The 23,232-nt window shown below is 36.4% G+C and overlaps 1 protein-coding gene across 5 annotated transcripts in view; it reads right to left on the bottom strand.

Moving 5' to 3' along the window:
* Positions 1-23,232, bottom strand: part of LOC145664180 (AMP deaminase 2-like) — a gene marked incomplete at its 3' end in the record, with an annotated part of 333,717 nt that overhangs the window by 223,070 nt on the left and 87,415 nt on the right. The window contains 1 exon segment of one of the 5 annotated variants that reach the window (XM_081730612.1): positions 8,878-9,202. In XM_081730612.1, the coding sequence (XP_081586738.1) occupies positions 8,878-9,076 (199 nt within the window). 5 annotated transcript variants of the gene reach the window in all.

Below are 23,232 nucleotides of genomic sequence, written 5' to 3'. Positions count from 1 at the left end.
CAAATGGGCCTGCAATATAACTTTATATTTCAACAGGACAATGATCCCAAACATACGGCACACTATACAAAGCTCTGGTTACTGTACAATGTGCAAAGCAACTGGCCACTCCTCCTCAATCGCCTGACCTCAATCCGATTGAGCATTTATGGCACTTACTCGAAAAGAATCTCTGCAAGCGCAGCATTACGAGTAAACGTTCTTTGCAAACTGCACTCGAAGAGGGATGGGCTTCTATAACAGTCGAAGATACGCAACGTTTGGTGCACTCGACGCTGAAGCGCCTTCTAGCTGTAATTAGGGCCAAAGGGAACCCAACCAAGTATTGAATCATGCGCAGTCTTTTTCTTTCTGAACGTTTCTTAAGTGTACGAATACTTTTGACACATCAAAATCATATTCAGAGAACGTTTGTTTTGTACATAATAAATAACTTAATGAATAATGCAGTGCCGTTTGTTTCAATGCTCTATCTCCAACAAAGTCGGAGCTACGGGCATTTAATCATAGCTTGCAGTCGGTGTACGAATACTTACAGAAGTTATTGAAAGTAGCTGTTCTTTTCCCCCACATGGTTCACAATAGCTTGCAGAATATAAATCTGATATACACATGTGCATAAATTTACCAAACGCTACCATACAGGATAAAACATTTATATATATGTGTAATTTTAGTTGATTTTTCCATTTCATAGAATCAGAGAGGTATTTACGATTTTGTTTCGGGGGCTTTGCTTATTTCGGGACGGGCTTGCTAACTTTATTCCTGGAAATGTGGAAATTCTGTAATATGTATAAAAAAAATGCGATAAAATTTCGGTGAGTGCTTAAGCCCGGAAGCCACTCCCTTACATATGCCACTCCACAGAATACAATATTAAATATCTTGCGTTGATTCAAATAAAGTTCCTTCTGAACATTAACATTTCTTGTGAAATTACTACATGATGCATTAATTAAATGCAGTATTGCACTCACTTTAAAGTGAGAGATGCAAGTAACAAACGCTTATCCAAGAAGTTTGACAGCTAACTGAAAGAATGTACTTTCTTTTTCTCTCTCTCTTTTCATTTCCTGCATTTTCAAATATGCAGGAAATGAAAACACCAAGTGGGGAGGAAATTCTCATCATCCTACACCCTACAAATTCCAGACAGAAGAAAGTATGAACTTCACTTCAAAATATTTATGGTGAAGCTAAATGGGAATATTCCATTAATGCATATTCCGTGTTTGCCTCATGTAAATATTTGTTGAATAATAATAATATAGTCTACTTTCCGTCTACTTTTGCTTATACAGTATATTCAGTCCATCCAACCAACACTATGTATATATGCACGTAAAGTCAACTCTAAACAGTGTTAGAAATACAGCTAAGAAAGTTCTTTAAAATAAATACATTTGGTAGTTTTTTTTTTTTTAACTCAATAAGGAAAATAGAATTCTGACTATGATTTTAAACATTTTATAATACATTAAATGTTATTTATGTTCTTAGTTTATTGGGCCTACCCTACTTGTGGGATTACGCTTCGCCACTGTTTCTATGCTCGTCTCGTATTTCTTTTGTAGAAGTCTCGTCTCGATACTCGAAAAAAGCTTTCCACATGTTATATATGTTCATATGCTACATATGTTCAAAATGTATGCTTTTTTGTTTAAATTTTACCTAGAATTATCAGAATCGTTCAGCGTTACAAGAGATCCATAAAGGGTGTGACGTAAAAACATTTGAACAATATTTATTATTAGCGTATATTGCGTTAATGATATGCGTATCTTTAAACGTTGATAAATACTCTTCATTGTACTTGTATAATCACTTTATCTATTAATAGTTTCTATCCTATGAATCGTTCAACATTAAAACAATGTTTAAAATCTAAGACTTGAGTGTACTAGTGTTGCCAACGATACTCGGGAAATTTCTCGTCTCGAAAATTAAACGAGAATTGACATGTATCTGTCTCGTCTCGAATTTAAAAAGGCATTCATTATCTTGTTGGCAACACTAAATATGACACACGGCACTTTCACTGTATACATTTGATCGATCACTATGTCAATTATTTCGCAAGATCATACCTTGCCCAGCTAATCTTTTGTTTTATCCAGATAAACCCTATTACTGTAGTCAAAATACTCTTTATTTAAACAATAAAAAAAAGATACGAGGCGCGTTCGAAAAGTAACCTCTGATTGGTCACTGTACGTGAAGTAGTGGAGGCAGAGGTACCATCTTTGCAGTGACATGCGCTGTAGATCAGTCTGCATCCAGCCGTGGTAGAGTAAAGGTTGTCTGATCACTTAACCGTCTCAAAATGTGTGTTACAATAGAAAACCCCGCTAAGTGCGAGATGTGAGCTGTTATACGTTTCTTTACGGCAAAACAATATTCGGCAGCAACTAGTCATCGGGAACTTTGTGCCGTATATGGACCAAGTGTAATGAGTGAAGGAGTTGTTCGTAAATGGATTTGTTCATTTAAAAGTGGACGAACAAACATTCGTGACGAAGAGAGGAGTGGCAGGCCATCAGTGATCATTGATGAACTTGTTCAGAAAATTGATGGAAAAGTTCGTGAAAATCGACGTTTCACGATTTGGCACCCATCGATTATCATTTCTTCATGCGTATGAACAAGCGGCTTGGATCTCAGCGCTTTGGTGACGGTGAGGAGCTGAAAGATGCGGTCACAGGCTGGCTCAAGGCACAGGCGGGAGATTTATATGCTGATGGAATTTCTAAGCTAGCGCAGAGATATAATAAGTGCTTCAATGTTTATGAAAACTATGTTGAAAAATAGAGCAAAAAAAGTAGTTTTCAGGTGTATATAATATTTTTTCTTATGTACTTTGGTGTTTCTTTTTTTAACCAATCGGAGGTTACTTTCCGAACAGCCCTCGTATATTGTATATCAGCACTTCAAAACTTTATATTGTGTTCTGTTCTAAGTGTTGTGTATCCATCAACATCTTACTAATCCAGTGAAAACTAAAAATAAAATAGTAATGAGTTTTGAACTCACGGCCACCCAAACTTGTATTATATGACCGACACACTTCGTTTCTCTCTTTCCACTTTATCGCCTTCGAAGCAAGGTAAATGCACTGAGGAATCTTTATCTCTCATTTATCCTTCATGAACAGCATTCTTTTTTTCTCCCATCAGCTCAAGTTAAGTGCAAGAAGACCTATCTCAGAAACAACATTACCAGTATTTGTCCCTTACAAAAAAAGCATTCCAACCAACTCAAATGAGCCTTTGAAACCGCAAAAGAAAATAATTTACGGCAAAGTTCCAACTTAAATATTGGTAATGATCTCTGCAAAGCCTAGCTTATCCTCAATTTACTTCCGTTGCAGTTCCTAGTTTATTAAAAACAAACAAAGACAAGAAAGAAAGAAAGAAAGAAAGAAAGAAAGAAAAAACACTTTTGGCAGAGTACGATGTCCACGGCGATGATGAGTTTCAGTTGAGCTGTGGACAGAGTATTCCGTTCCCATTTTCCTACCGGTGTTTCTAAATACATACATATCACTCAGAAGACAACTAACATTTTTGTAAAGATTTTTATTTTGTTTTTTTTTACATATAGCATATGCAGCGAGAAGATGCTGAAAGAAATGTGTAAAAAAAAAAAAAAATCCACAATACAGTATTACGTTTCACAGCGTGAAACTAGGATAGACTTCCAAACTACAGGATGCAAGAGAGGAATAAGAGCAAAGAAGAACCCATTCCTCGGATCCTAGACAATACTCGTTATACCTTACTGACTTTATTCTATAGCGATAACGGTTGAAACGGAAATCGTTCGCCATAAAGTAATAAAGTGGCGATATGGCGATAAAGAATCTCAAACCTATTGTTGAGACGCTGAATCGATTGCAAGACACCTGTTTCTCGATCTCTTTTTACCGATTTTGGTTCTCTATACCCAGTGGCGTATTTAGGGGGGTGGCTTCCGGGCTTAAGCCCCCCCCCCCCGAAATCTTACTTAGTATAGTAAAGTAAATGAAATATCTTGCAGAATTTTCACATTTCCAGGCAAATCCCCTTCCGAAAGTTAGCAAAGCCCCTCCCGAAACAAAATCGTAAATACGCCACTGTCTATACCACTTGTGGTTTGAAGAGAGGGTTAACAAAGGAGTTGGAACTTATTCTTGAGACTGAATCGATTGCCAAACATTGCTTCTCGATAGCTATCTGTTACTGGTTTTGTTATAGGGCAATAAACGGTGAAACAGAAAATGGTGAATTTCTACCGTATTCCGGTTTCCGTAGAGTGTTGTGGGTAGTGATGGTATGATTTCTTCAAACGCTGAATCGATTAAAAAAAAAAAGTTTTGCGATATTTATTACCGCTTTTGTTCTATGGCAACATATAGCGATATATGGTGATAAAGGTGATAAAACCTACTCTTGAGCCCGAGACGATGGTGATTCGATTGCAAGAAACCTATTTCTCGATGTCTTTTTTTATCGATTTTGCTCCAATATTGGATCAACGTTGAAACCGGAAATGGTTAATTTCTACTACTTCTAGTTTGAAGAAAGAGTTAGCGAAGAAGATGGAATTCACTCCTGAGACTGACTAGATTGCAAAACACTGCTTCTTGATATATTTTACCGTTTTTGTTCTCTGGCAATAAACGTTGAAACAGGAAATGGTTAATTTTTACCATTTCTGGTATTCGCAGTGTTGTGGGAAGTAATGACATGTTCTCTTGAGACGCTAAGTCGATTGAAAAAAAAAAAAAACATTTGTCGATATTTGTTACAGTTTTTGATCTATGACAAACGTTGAAACCGGAAATGGTTAATTTCGAACACTTTCGGTTTGAGAGAAGGTTAACGGAAGGAATGCGACCTATTCTTCGTACGATGAATCGATTGTTAAAACCACATCTCGATATCTTTTACAGTACAGTATAGCGTCGATTATCCGAAGTAATTGGGGGACATGGGTGTTCGGAAAACTGGTTTGTTCGGATAATTGAACTGTACATGTTTATTTGCCAAAAAGAAGTATTGTACAGTAAATTTATTCATAAAAAGAAGTGTGCTGATTGTTGAAACACAGCGACTGGCGGCTTGGCCGGTCAGCAGCGCCTTATGAAGGCCCCATTAGAAGCAATGTTCCGCCAGCGGTGGCTCAGTGCGGCGACTACTGTGGGAAACTTGGTTTGGGAGTGAGGGGGATGATGGACGGTAGGGTGGGAGAGTAACAGGTGCGAGCGAGTACACAGTTCGGTTAAGCGGTCGTTCGGTTGACCGACGTTCGGATAATCGACGCTCTACTGTATTTGATCAGATATCTGTGGACGGACGGACGGATGGACATAATCATTCTATACGACTTCCAACATTTATGCATAACATTGCTCGGGAAGTCGAAAATTGCCGCTGTACGAGGACAAAATATTTTCACAAGTTTCGCTCTAGCTTATCATTTTACAGTAAAATTAATAAAGTTATTACAAATATATTAGATTGTGTATAGGTGTTAGGCAAAGTCAGTTAACTAATCATTATTTTAATCGATTGCAGAATGGCTGAGTGCTGTTACGATAACTTTATGTAGCGCCTCACCTCAAGAGCTCTAAAATTCCTCCGAAGTGTTCGATACCAATATTTTCGTAACACTACTTTAAACCCCTGCGTACTGAAATTCTCCCCCGGGAGATATGGTCTGAAATCGTCACTGTTAGGGACTATCATTGCCTTCCAAAAGAAAGCATAATGATATTTTCAAGTTAGGAAAAAAAAAATGATTGCAAAGTACTGAATAACAACCGCAAGAAATAAACATTTAGAAACTGTGCTTTTATGAAATGCACACATATTTTTCCGCAATTCTTTTCGCATAGTCTCTTAACACAAATCATCGAAGTAGGTTCACATCTAATACTTCCCTTTCTTTCATTCTTCCTTTTTTTTTTTTTTAATACTATCTTCTAAAATATTTTTACATGGTTTATTGAAGGAAGCAACCCATATTACTCGCTGTTTTTTTCCTTTTTTTTAAATATTTACTTATTCCTTAGCTGTTTTGATAACGTAGCTATTTTATGGGAGACGTACACAGCGTAAAAGACACTTACCAGATTCAAAAATAGTAAAAGTCAAAGCTCCACTTTAACAGCCTCCAAGTGAATCGATCAAACTGTTACGGCACTACGATCAACTTCACTCAAGGAAAATATTTTTACGAGCTCTCTTGTTTCGTTAAGTAACTACTTATCCAGAATGCGACTGTTTAATGCCACAGGAAGAGTGCTCCTCAAAGGCAACTCTCATTTTTTTGTGAGGGGGATGGTAGCTAAGTGGTGCAGTGCTTCCTCTAGTCCCTAGGTTCGATCCCAAACCACGTGAACTCGCACTGGATAGCATAGGTTTCTCCTGCTTCTTTTCACATTCTCATTTCACTATTTATTTCGTAATTATTCATGTTCGTTACACATCCGCCTCTTTTATCACAAGATTTCAAAATCATGACAGTTTCCACACTTGGTATGCAATATTATTTCTTTTCATTCACATTTTATTTATTTCATTTTCGTTCTGCATTTGATTTTCCTAAATCAAAACGACCGATGAAACTCACCCGTTCTTGACCAAACTTGGCAAGGTGGTAGACCTTGACGAGCTTAGTAAGTACACGAACTTAGTCATGTACAAAACACAAGATTTCAGGATGTCTCGTCTCGAATTTCGCCACGGAAATTGTATCTCATCTCGTCTCGTGAGCAACCGAAGACTTAGTAAAATTATTTGGACCAAAAAAAAAAAAACAAAAAAAAAACAAAAAAAACAAACAAACAAAAAAAAAACATCCGATCTGGAGCGGTAGTACACCTTGATGAAATTTTTACACACATGAAATATTACTCTGAAACGAAATTAAATCTTTCAGTTTTATGTCCCGCATTATGCCGTGTACCTAGAGGAGATGATAATGAGGAGAAAGAATAAAACGGTGGAATAAAGAAAGTAGGAGGATATGTGCACGGTGTCTCTCCACCCCAAAGCCCATTTTGAGCGAGCTGGAATCGAATCAGGGACCCACCCATACGCACCAGGGTGAACACTGTCACTGATCCACCGAGATCCCATGAAATGCATAATTATGTGCAGGACTTTGTTTCCCGATTTATTGCTTCAAAAGTTGCAGTTTGGACGCAATCAAATTTTACCCAAAGAGAATGAAAGAAGAGAACGCTCTAATAACTGTTTCGAACAAACCTATTAATTGTTAATTTGAGTCATAAGAAAGCAGATGATGAAACAGTTGATTAAGCTATGTAGTAAGAAAGTGTACACTTGTAATAAAGATTTGCTATGTAGTAAGACAGTGTACACTTGTAATAAAGATTTGCTATGTAGTAAGACAGTGTACACTTGTAATAAAGATTTGTTATGTAGTAAGACAGTGTACACTTGTAATAAAGATTTGCTATGTAGTAAGACCGTGTACACTTGTAATAAAGATTTGTTATGTAGTAAGACAGTGTACACTTGTAATAAAGATTTGCTATGTAGTAAGACAGTGTACACTTGTAATAAAGATTTGTTATGTAGTAAGACAGTGTACACTTGTAATAAAGATTTGCTATGCAGTACAGGAGCGGCACCCACGGAGGGATTCACCCGGTCCCATATGTTTGTACACTTTCTCATTAAAACTGTAATTGTTTAACAGGGAAATGATTGATGTAGCACTACAGGGAAATGATTGATGTAGCACTACAGGGAAATGATTGATGTAGCACTACATAGACGTAGTGGCTTGTAGTATTGACCCTTCCCCAACGCATGGACCTCTCCCAACAAAAATTTCTGGGTGCGCGCCTGATGATGTAGAACAGTGTATATTTTTAATAACTATCTGCTATGTAATAAGACAGTGTATATTTATATTAAAAATTAGCTAAAGACTGTTTTATGTCAATTGAGGAACTCTCTAGTGCGACTACACTACGTATGCTCATTGAAGTGTTCTAGAAGTCCCTCAACACATACGATTCAAGTACAATTTATGTAAATAATAATAATAATAATAATAATTTAAATACTAGCTGAAATAATCGTTCTTCGCACGAACAGAATAGGTTTATTGAATTACTTGAACCCCTTCCTCCTTATGATACACATGGAGGATGAATTTCAGGCACCAGGAGTGCGTCATTCACGATTCATCTCAGCGACTCATGAAACTATGGACTGGATACTAATATAAGGATTTTCGTTTCGTAGATGTTTTCGATTATTTTTACATGTCACCCTTTTCTCATCCACCCCATGGGTGGGATAGAATTTTATATTTCTGGGCTGTCGGATCTATGGCCATATTAGCCCGTCACGTTTGACGGATGACGTCCCTCGGCGAGCACACTATCCGGGAAAAGGGAAGGAAGCGGTCTAGGACTTATATGTTAGGTACCATCCCGGCATTTGCCTGGTGTGAATGAGGAAAACCTCATTCAGGATGGTTAGCCTGAAAAAAGCTTTTCACACTTTTTCGACCGAGTGCCCCCACCAAGAATCGAACCCGGGACCGCTCGCACCGAAGGCGAGAGCATTAGCGACTACGCTACGCGGGACCATCCCATGCGATGGGGTATGAGTTTGAACTTCAACGTCATCCGGAGTGTCGCTATTCGTCTCAGCAACCCAAAAAACTATGAACTGGACACTAATATCGGTCGTTTTCGATTATTTTTATATGTCACCTCTTCTCTCCCCTTCCCGAAGTTCATGATCCGCTCATGTACCAAAAACAATCAAAATCATATAGCAGGCTAGAAGTAATTAGCAAACAAAGTTACTTCACCTATATTTATAAATTTTAAAAGCAAAACAGCATTACCTACATCACTTTCGTTCTCCATGAAGAACGAATCCAAACTACTTGAGCTTTGAATCTCTCGCGAACGTTCACGTACAGGCTCATCTTCGAGGTCGGTGTCTGTCTGTTCTTCCTCAGAGTCAATGTTCGTTGAGCGACTCGATGTGGGCTGAATTCTCCTGTTTCTGTTCATCACTGCTACCAAAACTACATATGACATCAAAGAGAAACCGACACTACCTAACGTGGTTATTCAATTATGGTCACACTTCGTTAGCAGGCATTAATGCTTCGTCCCGTTCTCACTAAATTTTAAACATATATGTAATATGTAAAGAAGAAAAAAAACTAACTTTGTTAATAGTAACGTCGCGACATACAGGTTATTTTGAAATAAATTTCATTGTTGCAAGTAATCAACAATACTACGATACTTTTTGAGAATTCTATGGTTGTGAGATGTTGGTTCTACCAGTATTTGAGTTTCTCGACAGCATTATACACACCACACCATGATCTGCTCAATATTGGCTGGTGGGACGTATTTGGCTTAGTATAATAACAGGAAGTTTAAAGAGTCAATTTAATGGCAGCCTTCCAGATGGTTGGGAGCCGACTAATATTGAGTACCTACTATATGGTATTGTAAATAAAGAATAAGCAATAAATGAGGAATTTCAGCCGGAAAAGTTTAATCCAATATGCCTACTGCATAATGCAGAAGCGTGGACGTTGCGAAAGACTTGACAAACGACTGGAAGATTTCGTAATGTTATTAAAAGAAAAGGATTTTATAAAATTAACTGCATGACACAAATGTGGTTACGTGAAATTTGAGAAAATAATTATTGGAAATCAAGGGCTCCGATTTCTCTGTAAATTTGGAGGAGGGAGCATTCAAATGCACAAGGTATATATATTAACATTTTAAGACAAATTGCACTCAAATTATGCCAAATATTGTGTATTCATAAATACAATAGGGGGCCAGATGAGTTTTGGGGAGTCCGGGTCCCCTCGACCCCCCCAGGATCGGCGCCGGTGGAAATTAGCAGTGTGACGCGTACACAGCGTAGAGGAGTTTGGTTTGTACGGCGTAATACTCTCCTAATTAATATCAAAACCGGAAGTGGTAGTTTTGAACCACTTCCGGTTTTAATACAGATATTAGAAATGGAATATACTCTTATGGCGCTTAGAAAACCGCTTCCCGCTATCTATTATTGTTTTTACTCTATATCGATCAAACGTTAAAACCGGAGACGATTTATTTCTGCCACTTCCGGTTTGAAGAGAGAGTTAGGAGAGAGAGTACCTATTTTTAGAACGCTAAATCGATTTTTTAAAAATCGCTTCTGGGTATTTCTTATCGCTTTTGCTTTATGTAGATCAACATTGAAATCGAAAGTTGTAAATGTAGCCGGCCAATTATATACTGTTCAGGGCCGGATTTCAGGGGCCGGGCCGGAGGTGCACGTGCACCCCCTTCGTTGTAAATATACACTACCTAAAGTGAGAAGCTAGCAGTGAAAATACCAGCTCTTTTCGAAAATTTCTGCTGCCATGTTTCCGTTTGGGTTTAAAACAAAGGGAAGTTTTGCAAAATCAACAGTTTAAGTCAATTTTCTAAAAGTTGAAAAAAAAAAGTAATCACCGAGAACAGACACTTAGCATTTCCAGGACATTTCGTTATTCACATTACACATGCCTAAAGGCATTTTAAAAATTCCAATTCAATTCAAATGTACTGGTAGTTATTGGTGCACCCCCTGAAGAAAATCCTGGATCCGACCCTGATACTGTTTATTCCTATTGTATTTTGATTTCAAATTTAATATAATTTGTTAAGAAAAAGGTGAAGAAACTTGAAAAAGATTAATACATATATAATCTCATGTTCGAAAATTTACTATAAAATGTTAAGAATTATTATAGAGTATAACATGGACCATTTTTCGGAAATTTCCCATTTCAACCTAAAACGATATTCAGGCCGACAAATAGACTACCACTTCTATCTTCAACAGTCATTACAATTAAAACCCGCCGTACCAGCGTGATAAGGAACTGATCAATTTTATCCCGGAGTGGAGCATCTCTCATATTATAGGTGTGTGTATGGTTTCAAACTGATAGGAAACGAAACGTTGCTCTTTCACAATTTGAATGATTTCTCATTTTCGTTTTCATTACCATTTGTCCTATTTCAGCTTAGCCGGCATAACTGTGGGACGTAAAACTTAAAGATAGACCTATATATTGTCCTATTTCACATGCTATACGCTTTATTTCAAAGATTTTTCTATTTAAAATAAAACTTCGTTAATTACGTTCTTTGAGGGGTTTTTTTTTCCTATTTTCCTAAAAATAATTGAGTTCTCTGTTTTTCTGAAAGGTTGTGTTTTAAGTTATATATATATATATATATATATATATATATATATATATATATATATATATATATATATTCCTTTTCCGTTTTTCGCTTTCTGGATTTTTTTCTTACTCTTCGAAGATTTTTCGTTTTCAGTTTTTGACAAAAATATTTTTCAATGGCCTTTAAAAAAAAAAGTAGCCATCCTTATTTCGAACAATCAAGTCATTAAAACTGCATTAGTTATAAACACACTATTGTGTGTTTCATAATTATATGAAATGAAATTTTTAACTTTTACGTCCAGTGGCGGCTTTAGCGGGTAGGCTGTGTAGGCATGGGTCTACCCAAAAATTGAAAAGTATATAAACGCTAAAAGATACAATCAAGGGTAAATATATTTAACTCCATATATATATATATATATATATATATATATATATATATATATATATATATATATATATATATATATATATATATATATATATATATATATATATATATAATTTATGTATTTATTTATTTTCGTTTCCACTTAATCAATCAAATGTGTATATGTATCCATTAGCGAGGGAGCGGGCCTAAACAAAATTAAAATCCTACAGCCGCCCTTATTTACGTTCCACGCTTATGCCGGCTAGGCTAAAGGAGACTATGATGATGAGAAATAAAAGAAATGGTGGAATGAAGAAAGTGGGAGGAAAGAACTCCGAGAAAACCCACGCACACGGTGTTTGTCCACCAGAATGCTCATTTGGCGCGAACCAAGGACTCCATGCACCATAGGTGAACGCTCTGCCACTGAGTCATAATTATATAAATTCTTGCTTAGGTTACTTCGATCTCTTCAATTTTACATAATGTACTGACAGAAAATATTAGCACCCATCAACCATTTTACGACATATGTATATATACACAACGCCGCAAACACACGCTTAAGTTCTAATCAACCTTAACCAACATTCCTGACTAAAAGTCTGTAAAGAAAACTCATTAATCATAGACCGATTAGTTGCGCTAATGGAAACACTTAACCCAAATTAAAAAGACAAATATAAAAACGGAAGTTTTCTTCTGCGAAAAAGAGAGAGATGTTTCGGAACCAGTTTGAGCAAGTTCGTCTTGGTTTTTGTTGCCTTATAAACCTACTTTGACCATAGATACTAATTTACGCAAACCAATGTTTTTACAGGTATTAGCTAACTTACGTCATAAAATTAAACAGTAAATTTTTCTTTTCTTATTAAACAGCCAGAGCTACGTATATTTAACTAGTATGGATGTTGATCAACAGAGGGCAGCACTATCCACAATAGCTGATATGGAAGTTTGAAGTAGAAGATTGGGGAGGGAAGAGTGTCAATATTTGCGGCGTTTATAACAATTACATCCAGCTAAATTTAAAGCTAATGTACACAGGTGTTATTTAGGAAGGATAGTAAGGGGCAATTCTCCTCCCTCTCTAAGATGTTCATGCTACATAATAAAAATTAGTCTGTAGAGTCGTTTTGATACTGTAGGACGTCAATGAAATATTTATGGAATATCAATAAAATTGCCTGAGCTGTGTCTAAGGCTATGGCTAAACAAGGATGCGTTTCCGATGAGTTACCACTGCAGCGAACGCGACCTAGGTGGCTACTCGGTAATTTTACTTTCGTCAGAGTTATAAATCATACTGTGAGCCAGTCAGGGTTTCCGGGTCTTATTAATATCATTTCCCGCGCCGGAAGGTTAGAATCAAAATGACCTGCTTCAGTTGGTTTCTTGTAAGAATACATGAATGTCTTTTAAAATCCCCTTGCCTGGCAACACGTCTTTTGTTTTTTCCTTCCTTTAGATATCTTTTACTGATTCCGAAACAGCAGGCGGTCTATTGTTCCGTAACGCACCAAATACACTCAAGCCGACGTATTCTGCGTGTTTTAATTGCTTTTGCGTTTGCAGCACATTGTGATTAGCCATTCACATTTAAATACATGGTCAGCGTATTCCAAGCGTACGCAAGCTATATATAAAAAAAAAAAAGGCGTTAAGAACGCATCGATAGCCGTACACTAACAAAGTCGTCCAATAATAGTATTCATCCCCAAGAGAAAGTACGCCATGTTATAGATTTGTTACCGAAACATTTATTTATGAGATATTTTAAAAGTTGCGTCTTTTTTTTTTCTTTTCAGAGAATCATGCAAGAACCCACCTCCATTACTACTTCTGATTTTTTTTTCTCAGAAAAAAAAATACTTATACGATATTGAAAGCAATGTTCGTAGAAAATTTCCCTCAATTAACAAAATTTTATCCTTTTCTTATGAAATTTTCCCTCGTTTGATGACTGTTCAATTCCTACGACAGAAGTTTTATGATAAGATTAACTTAGCTATATTAAAGGAGGGGCTAACCACATTTGTTTTATTAATTTTCTTTTTGCTTTTTTTTTTACTTTTTCCTTCACTTTTTTTTATTACAAAAAATACATACAAATACACCCACCCAACCAAAGGTGAAAATTATGCTACTTTAAACACACAAACTATTAGTAATATATTGGTTTATTTCTGAAGAATAAAGAAAAATTTAAGGATTTATATTGGTTAATCAGTCAGCGCGAGAATTTTTCTGGAATTTCACGTTTTATCGAGAAAAAAAAATCCCCTTTTCGCCTTCTTGCTACATTTACCTTTGAAATCTCCCTAGATTAGGGAAACTACGAACATTAAATCAAGATTGAAAGATTAACAGTTTCGAATACCTGCATTATCTTTGCTTTTTCTGCATTATTTATATGGGAATTATTTTTTGTTTTTTAACAATTGTTCCGTTTTACTGATTTCTTCTCCAAATCTATTTAAATATGGCTTACGTACTTCGTGAAAATTAAATATTACATATAATATTTGATAACCAAATTTACATAATATTAAATTTATGTATAATGCGAATTTAAAAATGAAATGAAATCTTTAAGTTTTATGTCCCATGGTTATGCCGGTTAGGTTAAAGGAGACGGTGATAATGAGAAATGAATGAAATGGTGGAATGAAGAAAGTGGGAGGAAACGGGAGAACCCCGAGAAAACCCACGAGCACGGTGTTGGTTCACCACAAAGTCTACACGGCGCAATGCGAATTTAATTTGAAAAGCAGACATTAACCAGATTTGAAGAAATCATCAAATTTTTTGGTCATTTTAGAGGAAAGAAAAATAATTCCCCATATAAATCAATGGATCAAAAACTACAGATGGCGTAGATACTCAATCCCGTTAATGGAACCTTGATTTATTGATTTAATATTTTGCGACCTTATGAAACACTGAAGTTATGAATGACACGACTTACTACTAGTGTGAGCTCCAAACATAGGCGCCCGAAGAGGAAGCGACACCCCTGGCTCACGAAAATGTATTAAATTTCTTAAGATTTTCTTCATACAAATAAAAATACCAAACGTCATATAGCAACGTAATATCCCCACCACACACTATTGCCTCCAAGAGACATGGATTAAGGACAGTACACAGCAAAAAATGAGGTGTTGAAACAACACAAAATGACTACCACTTTAGTGTGTTACTTGTGTGTCAATTCAACACCAAGCATATTGCCTTCGGAGCATATCAGAAATACCTCATTACTGGCTGTGAATATTTGCATTGTTTTCTATTGTTTGGTATGAGCAAAGCTTTGCGAAATATATATCACATTTACGACAAGTAACTAATAACATTCTATGTTTTCTGTAATCGGTCACAATAATATTGTTGTAAACCTTTGAATCATCTGACAACAGTTCCACAGATAGCAGTGCTTCCATCTATTTTCTTTATCTGTTATTCTTGTGTCTTAAAACGTATGAACAGAAGATGGCAGAACTGTTGTTTGTGTAACGGTTGTCCGAGGATTCACAGGTTTACAACAATATTATTGTAACTGATTACAGAAAACATAGAACATTATTCGTTGTTTGGCATAAGTGCCAAATATATTTCGCAAAGCTTTGCCCATATTAAACGATAAATAACAATACAAATTCTTTCAGGTAGTAAAGAGTTATTTTTGATATGCTCGGAAGACGATGTGGTTGGTGCTGAATTAACACACAAGTAACATGCTAAAGTGGTAGTCATTTTGTGTTATTTCAACACCTCATTTTTTACAGTGTAGAACGGGCAGACGTTTTCGAGAATATACAATTCTTTATTATTTTCACCTTTAAATTTATTTTGGGGAATAGGAAGAAACTTCGAACCCTTCCTGAAGAATCTTATTAAAACTTTAGTCCTGGTTTAGTCCGCATAAGTTAAACGGTTAAACGCTCTAGTTCCTAGGCGAGAGTACATACATCGAGATGAAATGAAAGAATGAAATCTTTGGGTGTAACGTCCCAGGATTATGCATGTGACGCTAAGGGAGACTATGATTACAGCAAGTGAGTGATGATGGAAGAATTGGTGGAATGAGAAAATGGGAGGAAACGGGAGTACCCCGAGAAAATCAATGAGCATAATGTTGTTTACCGCAAACTTACTTGGCCGGGAGTTGAACCAGGGACTCCACGCACTAGAGGTAAGCGCTCTACTACTGAGCCATCGTGTCATACATCAAGATGAACATACATACAAAAAAAAAAAAAACTTTTTCGATATGAGAATGAAATGAAATCTTTGTTTTACATCCCACAATTATGCCAGCTAAGCTAAAGGAGACGGTGATGATTAGAAATGAATGAAAAATGGTGGAATGAAAAAAAGTGGAAGGAATTGGAAGAACCCTGAGAAAACCCACGCACACGGTGTTTGTCCACCACGAAGCTCACTTGGCGCGAGCTGGGATCAAACGGACCCCATATACTAGAAAGAACGCTCTACCACTGAGCCACCGCGCCCCCAACTTTCCGGATATATAGAACCATAGAGGAACTTGAACCAAAAGACGGCAAAAAAAAAAAAATGCTAGGTGTTAATTTGTGTGTGTGTTTTGCGAATTTCTAGTAATCCCCATCCAATGGCGCTAAAGAAACCTCCATTGCAGTCAAGCAATTATTCAAAACTACTTTTCAATGGTAAGCATCTTGGTTTCCAAAAGGTCACATTTCTATGGTAGAGGCCATGAAACATGTAAATCCATCGAAATCTCTAATTGGATTTACTATTTTCTTTCACGATTACTAGATTTTTTTTATATCTGTGCACCTTAAGCAAAGGATTTGATTCCCCTCCATTTTTTAAGTGAAAGATTTTATATTACTGCCCCCTATCCGCATATGATAAAAAGCAATTCAATGCTCTTAAGTTAAATATTTGCTATTACATGACGCGCTACCGATACTGTGTCAACGTATATTTTAACTTTACATGTTTACCCACACACTGCATAGGAATGTACGTTTTGCTTCACAGCCAATGCTAAACTCCCAAGCATAAACAGCATAGGTGAAATTTATCAAGAGCAGATTACGCTTGCCTATTCCATATTTGCACTGAAGAATATACAAAACCATAAAAGCAGAATGTATACTCACGCAAGGCCATATGCTGATTACTTTTTGCATTGCAAAGCGCTTCGTAGTGTTACTTAACCATACTGGAACGTCCACATTTTTTTTTTAAGCTTATCTTTCTTTAACTTCCTTATTAGTTAAAACTTGAAAAAAGAACGAGACAAAAGCATGTCCATGAGCTTGACCCCTCCATTTTAAGCAGGAGTGCCAGTGGCGTAGCACACTTTTGCGGGCCCCCTCGCAAAGTATAGAGAAGGGGCCCTAGTTGTAAAGCCGACAGAAGTAAGGTTGAAGCTCTACTTCCTTAAATCTTTATTCATCGCAAGACTTCGGGGCCCCGTATACCTCGCCCCCCCCCCGCACTGCGGGGGTTGCGGGGGCAGCTGCTACGCCACTGAGGAGTGCCAATTGTTTACATACAATCGTTTGACATGTGTTTGGGTAAATTCTTCCACTTCATGCAATTCTCTCTCTCCTAATTTTAAGTTCTGATTGTCCCTTCTACACTTAGGTGTATTGTATCACTCAAATTTTGGATTCTACTAGAAGTGAGTACTAATGTATGGTGAGGACAAAATCACACAGTCTCTAACTCATCATGGCTTAAAAACAAAATACAGGTATATCATACATAACATGGTTATTTGGTTTCAATATACGTCAATGGTATGGAAAAGCGTATTGTCACAATGGGTTCAAATTGAAATTATTTATTGCAAAAATTTATAATTAAAAAAGTTTTAAGAAACGAAAAAGCAATAAATTAATTAATACAAAAAATTCTTTTAAACATATAAAAGTTGTGAAAAAAGTATTTCTTCAATTGTAAATAAAAATGAAATATTTCAGTTGTGCGTCTCACGGTATGCCCTTGTAGGCCAAAGAAGATTGTTGATTAATGGAAATGAATGATTATGAAAGGAAAAGATGGGATGAGAATATGGGAGGAAATCCATGGACGTGACGTATCCACTACAAGCCCACACAATCTAGTCTCGAATCACGGACCCCTTGAACAAGAAATAAGCGCTCTACTACAGGGCCACCGTGCCTTCTAAATAGTGGTTCGGATTAAACTATGAATCATAGAGTTTGTCGTTTGTGACCTGGTCGTTAAACAAAAACATAAAACCTAATCAATCAACATTAGGATTGGTGGATGATTAGAAATAGATTGAAATAACTGTAATACAATTAGGTGTTAGTAATTTAGTTACAAACGTTTTTTTATTGGCCTGAAGTTTCAGCATCGAAGCTGTACAAGCCACGAACATAGCTCAACGAACCAAACATACATTTACAGCCAACCAAATTGGGGTCTACTGGAACAAATACAAGATAATTATACAGTCACGACAGAGACACAAAATTACATCATCTTATATATATATAATTTATAAATAATAATAAAATTAATGATTTTGACCAGAAAAAAAGTACAATGTATTTGAACCTCCCAACAGAGTATAATACTTTTAAAAAAGACCATGATCCATAACCGTGTCCAGACGTTTGCGATACAAAATGAAATGAAATCTTCCAGTTTATAGTCTTCCAGATTATGCCTTCTATTATAGGCTAAGGAAGACGGTCGGTGGAATGAGAAGATGGGAGGAAACGGAACTACCTCGAGAAAACCCACGGACACAATATTGTCGATCACAAACTTACTTAGCCGGGGGTCGAATCAGAGACCCCAAGCACCAAAGGTAATGCTTGCGGTGCGCCAAAATTAGTTTTTTCCTGGGTCATTTGCGGCGCTGTTCAAAACCCTGCCTTGGACAGGAGGACATTTGCGGTGTTCAGCATGCGTCAGAAGCATGAATGTGTACTTTAACCGAATGACCTTGCTCAACTTGGCGAATAAGAAGTTATTTCGAACAGTATCGCAACTGCCGATACTGCAAAGCTTTCTCAATGGTTCCAATCTCAAATATCATCCCCTCTTCATGACACACACTTGAATGAAAGCGTTCTTCTTGTTTAAACTGCATGCATTTTATACACATTTTTAAATATTTGCTTTGCTAACTGATTCTAATGTTTCATTTACGTCTCCTAAAATTTCAATAACATACTTTGCATCATGTTAGCCTGGCCTTTGTAGACAACCCGGAAGAGAAATGCTTTAAAATCCTGTAACACCAAATCTACAGAAGGCATATAGTATGTATTCTTGGCAATGCTCTTAAATATTCGGCGTCATAAACAGAACTTCATGTTCAGAGCAAGTTGGGTTTGAGATTTTGTGTGTTATGTCCCTACGTATCACCAAAATTACGAAGGACAGGGCCTACTATTAACGGTGGGCTCCAAACAACGGACCGGGAACTAAATCTGGTGCACTTAATGGATACACAAATCACTATACAAGATTAGCTCCGCAGTGAAGATCGTACCTCATCGTACAATCTCACCCCTATCAAGCTAGATTACACTGTGCAACACGAAATCTGTCCTTTACATGAAATATGTTTTTCTTATTACATATATACAGTGGCGTATTTAGAGGGAGACTTCCGGGCTTAAGCCCCCCCGAAATCTTTCTTACTATAGTAAAGTATATAAAATATCTTGCAGAATTTTCACATTTTTAGGCAAAGCCCCCCCGAAAGTTAGCAAAGCCCCTTCCGAAACAAAATCGTAAATACGCCACTGCATATTATATATAGAGGCTCTATATATATATAGTAAATACAGCACATATATATATAATCAAATCTGTATTTACTTTTCATGTATCACATACCAATTTTGTGAAAATTTGAGAAGTTTGAAATTTTGTACTGTTAAATACCGTATTTTTAAGGATGGTGATGAAATATGATTAATATTCGATTTGACTATTAAAATTTAGCGTACGTTTCCAGCAGCGAGGCTATATGAGACGTGGGCCTATAGTTTAAGGTGGAATCCGAGCCACCGTGCCGTTCAATGTTTTCCTACCGGGAATCGAACCGGCGACGCCGTGCACCGAAGGCGCGCGTGCTACTCACTAGATTGGAAGTATGCATGCCGAGTATTGTGGTATACCAGAGAAACTCCAGATGTCTGCAATTGTAAGCAACCAAAGAAAGAAAGGGTAATTCAACAAAATTTAATATTAGTATAATACGCCTTCCTATCATACATTAGATTGTAAATACACGTAAATATGGACATTTCGAATTGTGTGTTCTGGTCTGCACAACAAAAATGTGACGTGATGGAGCATTTTCGTTTCCACCAATACATTCAGCACTTGTCATTTAGTTATCACATAATTCCATTTGAAGGACAGAAAAAAGTTTAAATTTGTTGCACAGTGTTTTTAGGACCACGACAGGTTCCCAGTTAATCACTATGTTCAGCGTGGCGTATAAATTGTTAAAATAGGAACAAAGTAACGTAATTCAAAAAAGCTCTTAGCAAGTTTAACTTTCCGAATGCACCTCATATATACCAATAAACGATGGAAATACAACCTTGGCACACATTGAAACGTACGCTGTCTCAAAAGGTCAACAATTAACTGTGTTATATAACTGAAATAGACATGCAGACATATTGGATTTTAGTTTGAAAGAAACAAAAACACTAATACTGACGAATATGTTGCGACATACTACGCTTTAACACAAGTCTTTTATATATATATAAAGAAAACTAAACTAAATTGTGAACACACTTTGCGCATTGGCTTGTATTTGATCTGTGCATGGTTGGACTTTGGCATCCTCTAAGTGTCTAAGACATGATCCTGATGTTATCAATGCTTTTCGTTTTTTTTTTTTTTTTTTTTTTTTAAGTTTGAGCTTAACAGATATTTGTGTAATGCCTCCTCAGTAATTTTCCCCTTTGTTTTCAGCATTCCTGGGTCACTTGCCAAAATACGCAATGGCTATGTTCTGAGCCTTATAAAAACAAAGAAAAAAATCACGACGATAATTAACAGTACATCAAGAAAAAAATCGAGATTTCCCTTTTTGTTGTTGCCAAATTATATCTTGCCATTCCCATCAGTGTTTTATTACTGCTGAGTCCTTCAGTTAGGAATATGCATTTAGGATTCTCACATCTATAATTAAGTTAGCCTCCTCTGATTTTTGGAACAACTAGAGTAATACTACTCCGTCCAAATAAGCTCAGTTTCAGTGTACACAACTATAATTATTGATTAACACCGGAAAAATCTCTTTTTAACTTTCATCCAATTACCTCTTCGCCCTTCATTTGGTACTTATTAAAAAAAAAAAAATGTAAGGATATTGCACAGGGTGTTCGTAAACAACAAACAACTTTGGAAAATGAATCCTTACACAAAAACATTTAAAAAAAAAAGTGATAAACTAGCATGGGTACACAAATGGGTCATTTCAGAATTACAGCCGCCGAAAATTGGTCGAAATGATAAAAATATAGAGGGTTAAAACTTAAGAATGAAATTAAAATCAAGATCAGGTAAAAATAGCATAGTGAATATTTTGAGCCTAGATTCCAATAATATGCCAGTGGATATGGAATGTTGATTTGATTTTGAGTTTAACGTCCCTTTCAACAGCGAGAGACGCGACCTAGTGATTAACGTGGAATCCGAACCACATGAGCTCCCACCAGGAATCGAACCCGGGTCGCCCACGCCAAAGCCGCGTACGCTAACCGCTTAGCAACAAAGGAGCTCTGGATATGGAATGTGTATCAATTTCCAATTCTTGATTTCTCATTTTTCATTCTTACAACACCTCACGATTTTTCTTCTATGCTTCGAGGCTGACCTTGCACATCTACTGGCGCATTAATAAAGTCTGGGCTCAAACTAGTCCCAATATTATTTTACCCGACCTTAACTAAACATTTTGTTCTCGAGTTATCACTATCTTTATCGTTAGTGATTTCTCACATCAAAATAAAAGAAAAAGGTAATGTGAGAATAAAGAGTAGAGAATAAAGACTCTCGCTGTATCGCCGGACCAATTTTAGGAAATTTAGCGGGTCAATTGGAGAATCTAAGTTTGTGATGATGAATGAAAGTCAGGTAAGGGAGATAGTAAAAGTTAAGAAAGTAGTAGTATTTGTTGGTTGTTTTTAATTATGTAAACGGCACTGTACGTGGAAGTGGATGGACTATTTCGCGGAGAGGTACTCTTGTTTTACTATACGGATCCACAGATTGTAAAATGTACAGAAAAATTTCGGCAAATCTTTAATTTACCCATTTCATGTCGAGAACAGGACCCAAAAAACCTCTGTGGGACTTCTAACCCGTTCCTACTACTACTATTACTACTTCTACTCCTACTACTACTTCTGCTATGGAGCCGTATAGTAGAACTGCACGCCTAATAAAGTAATCTAACGTAACTTAATGTAATCCAACCAAATATAACCGAATGCAGTGTATTTTGGTACTTTTTTTTTTCGATTTTCAAATTGGTCTGGTGATATAGCAGTAATGCCGTTTGTTCTCTTGATAGTGATATATCCACTAATGTGTGTCTTACCTTTGGGCAATATTACAGACCAGGAGTGGCCGAACTCTTTAGAATTAAAAACTATTTTTTTTTTTTTAATTGCTGACGGCCTACTAATCTGTTCACTAGCCTGGTAAAAGGAACCGTAAAACAATAACACTGACCGATATCAGCAGTATGGCACAGGCCATCGCGGATTACCTCTCACGACTTGCCCAGTGACGCGGTCGATATATTGGTCATCCTGTTATAGGAAAACGAAAATTAAAGTTTAAGTGTTAATAATAGTTTTTGCCAATACTGTGCTGTACAGTCATCTGTCTAATGCCATAATGAAACCCCTGATGAGGCTATACTTCAGTATTATTTTCGCTTTAGTAGGTGGCGTAGCTATCGTAGTTTAAAATTTTTAGGTTTACAAAATTAGTTTTTTTCTTGATTTTCTCGAAAACTACGCATAAGCTTTTATGCTGATATATATAATTTTGCTCAACCAAATGAGATCTATCATCTTTAAAGGTGGATCACTAGGTGTTCTCGTTACTATGCTAAACACTGCTTGAATAGTGCGGCGTTGCCAGGTAGTGTCGAGTATTTACTGGTGACAGATAATAAAGGAAGTAATCATGGAATTCTGCTTTGATACTTACTGGAGAAATTAGTTTTCGACTCTTACCGCAATTTATAGCTAAGTTCCACTACTCGAACTGCAACGCTAGAATCCAGGAATTAAACGTACAAATTTGGCAAGAACGCATTATGGCGTTCTGCGCAAGTTTCTTCTCAAAATCTATTTCCTTAAATATAAATTAATATTTAAATAAAATGTGAAACATAACACGAAAAACGGTCAAACAATATATCTATTTTGTAATAAGATCGTTACTTTAAAGTACTTTACACTTTCAAATAAACATTTCATAAAATTGAGCACTTTTAGTAAGATCTAATAGCAAGTGCCATCTTGTATGCTCATTGTAAAACGAATCAAATATTTTTTTTTTTATTTGTTACCTTTTTCGATATCAGAAGACACAACCAAATG

Source organism: Thermobia domestica, chromosome 11 (assembly GCF_964235325.1).
Source record: "Thermobia domestica chromosome 11, izTheDome1.hap1.1, whole genome shotgun sequence".
Classification (NCBI taxonomy): domain Eukaryota; kingdom Metazoa; phylum Arthropoda; class Insecta; order Zygentoma; family Lepismatidae; genus Thermobia; species Thermobia domestica.
This window is presented reverse-complemented; position numbering and strand designations above follow the sequence as displayed.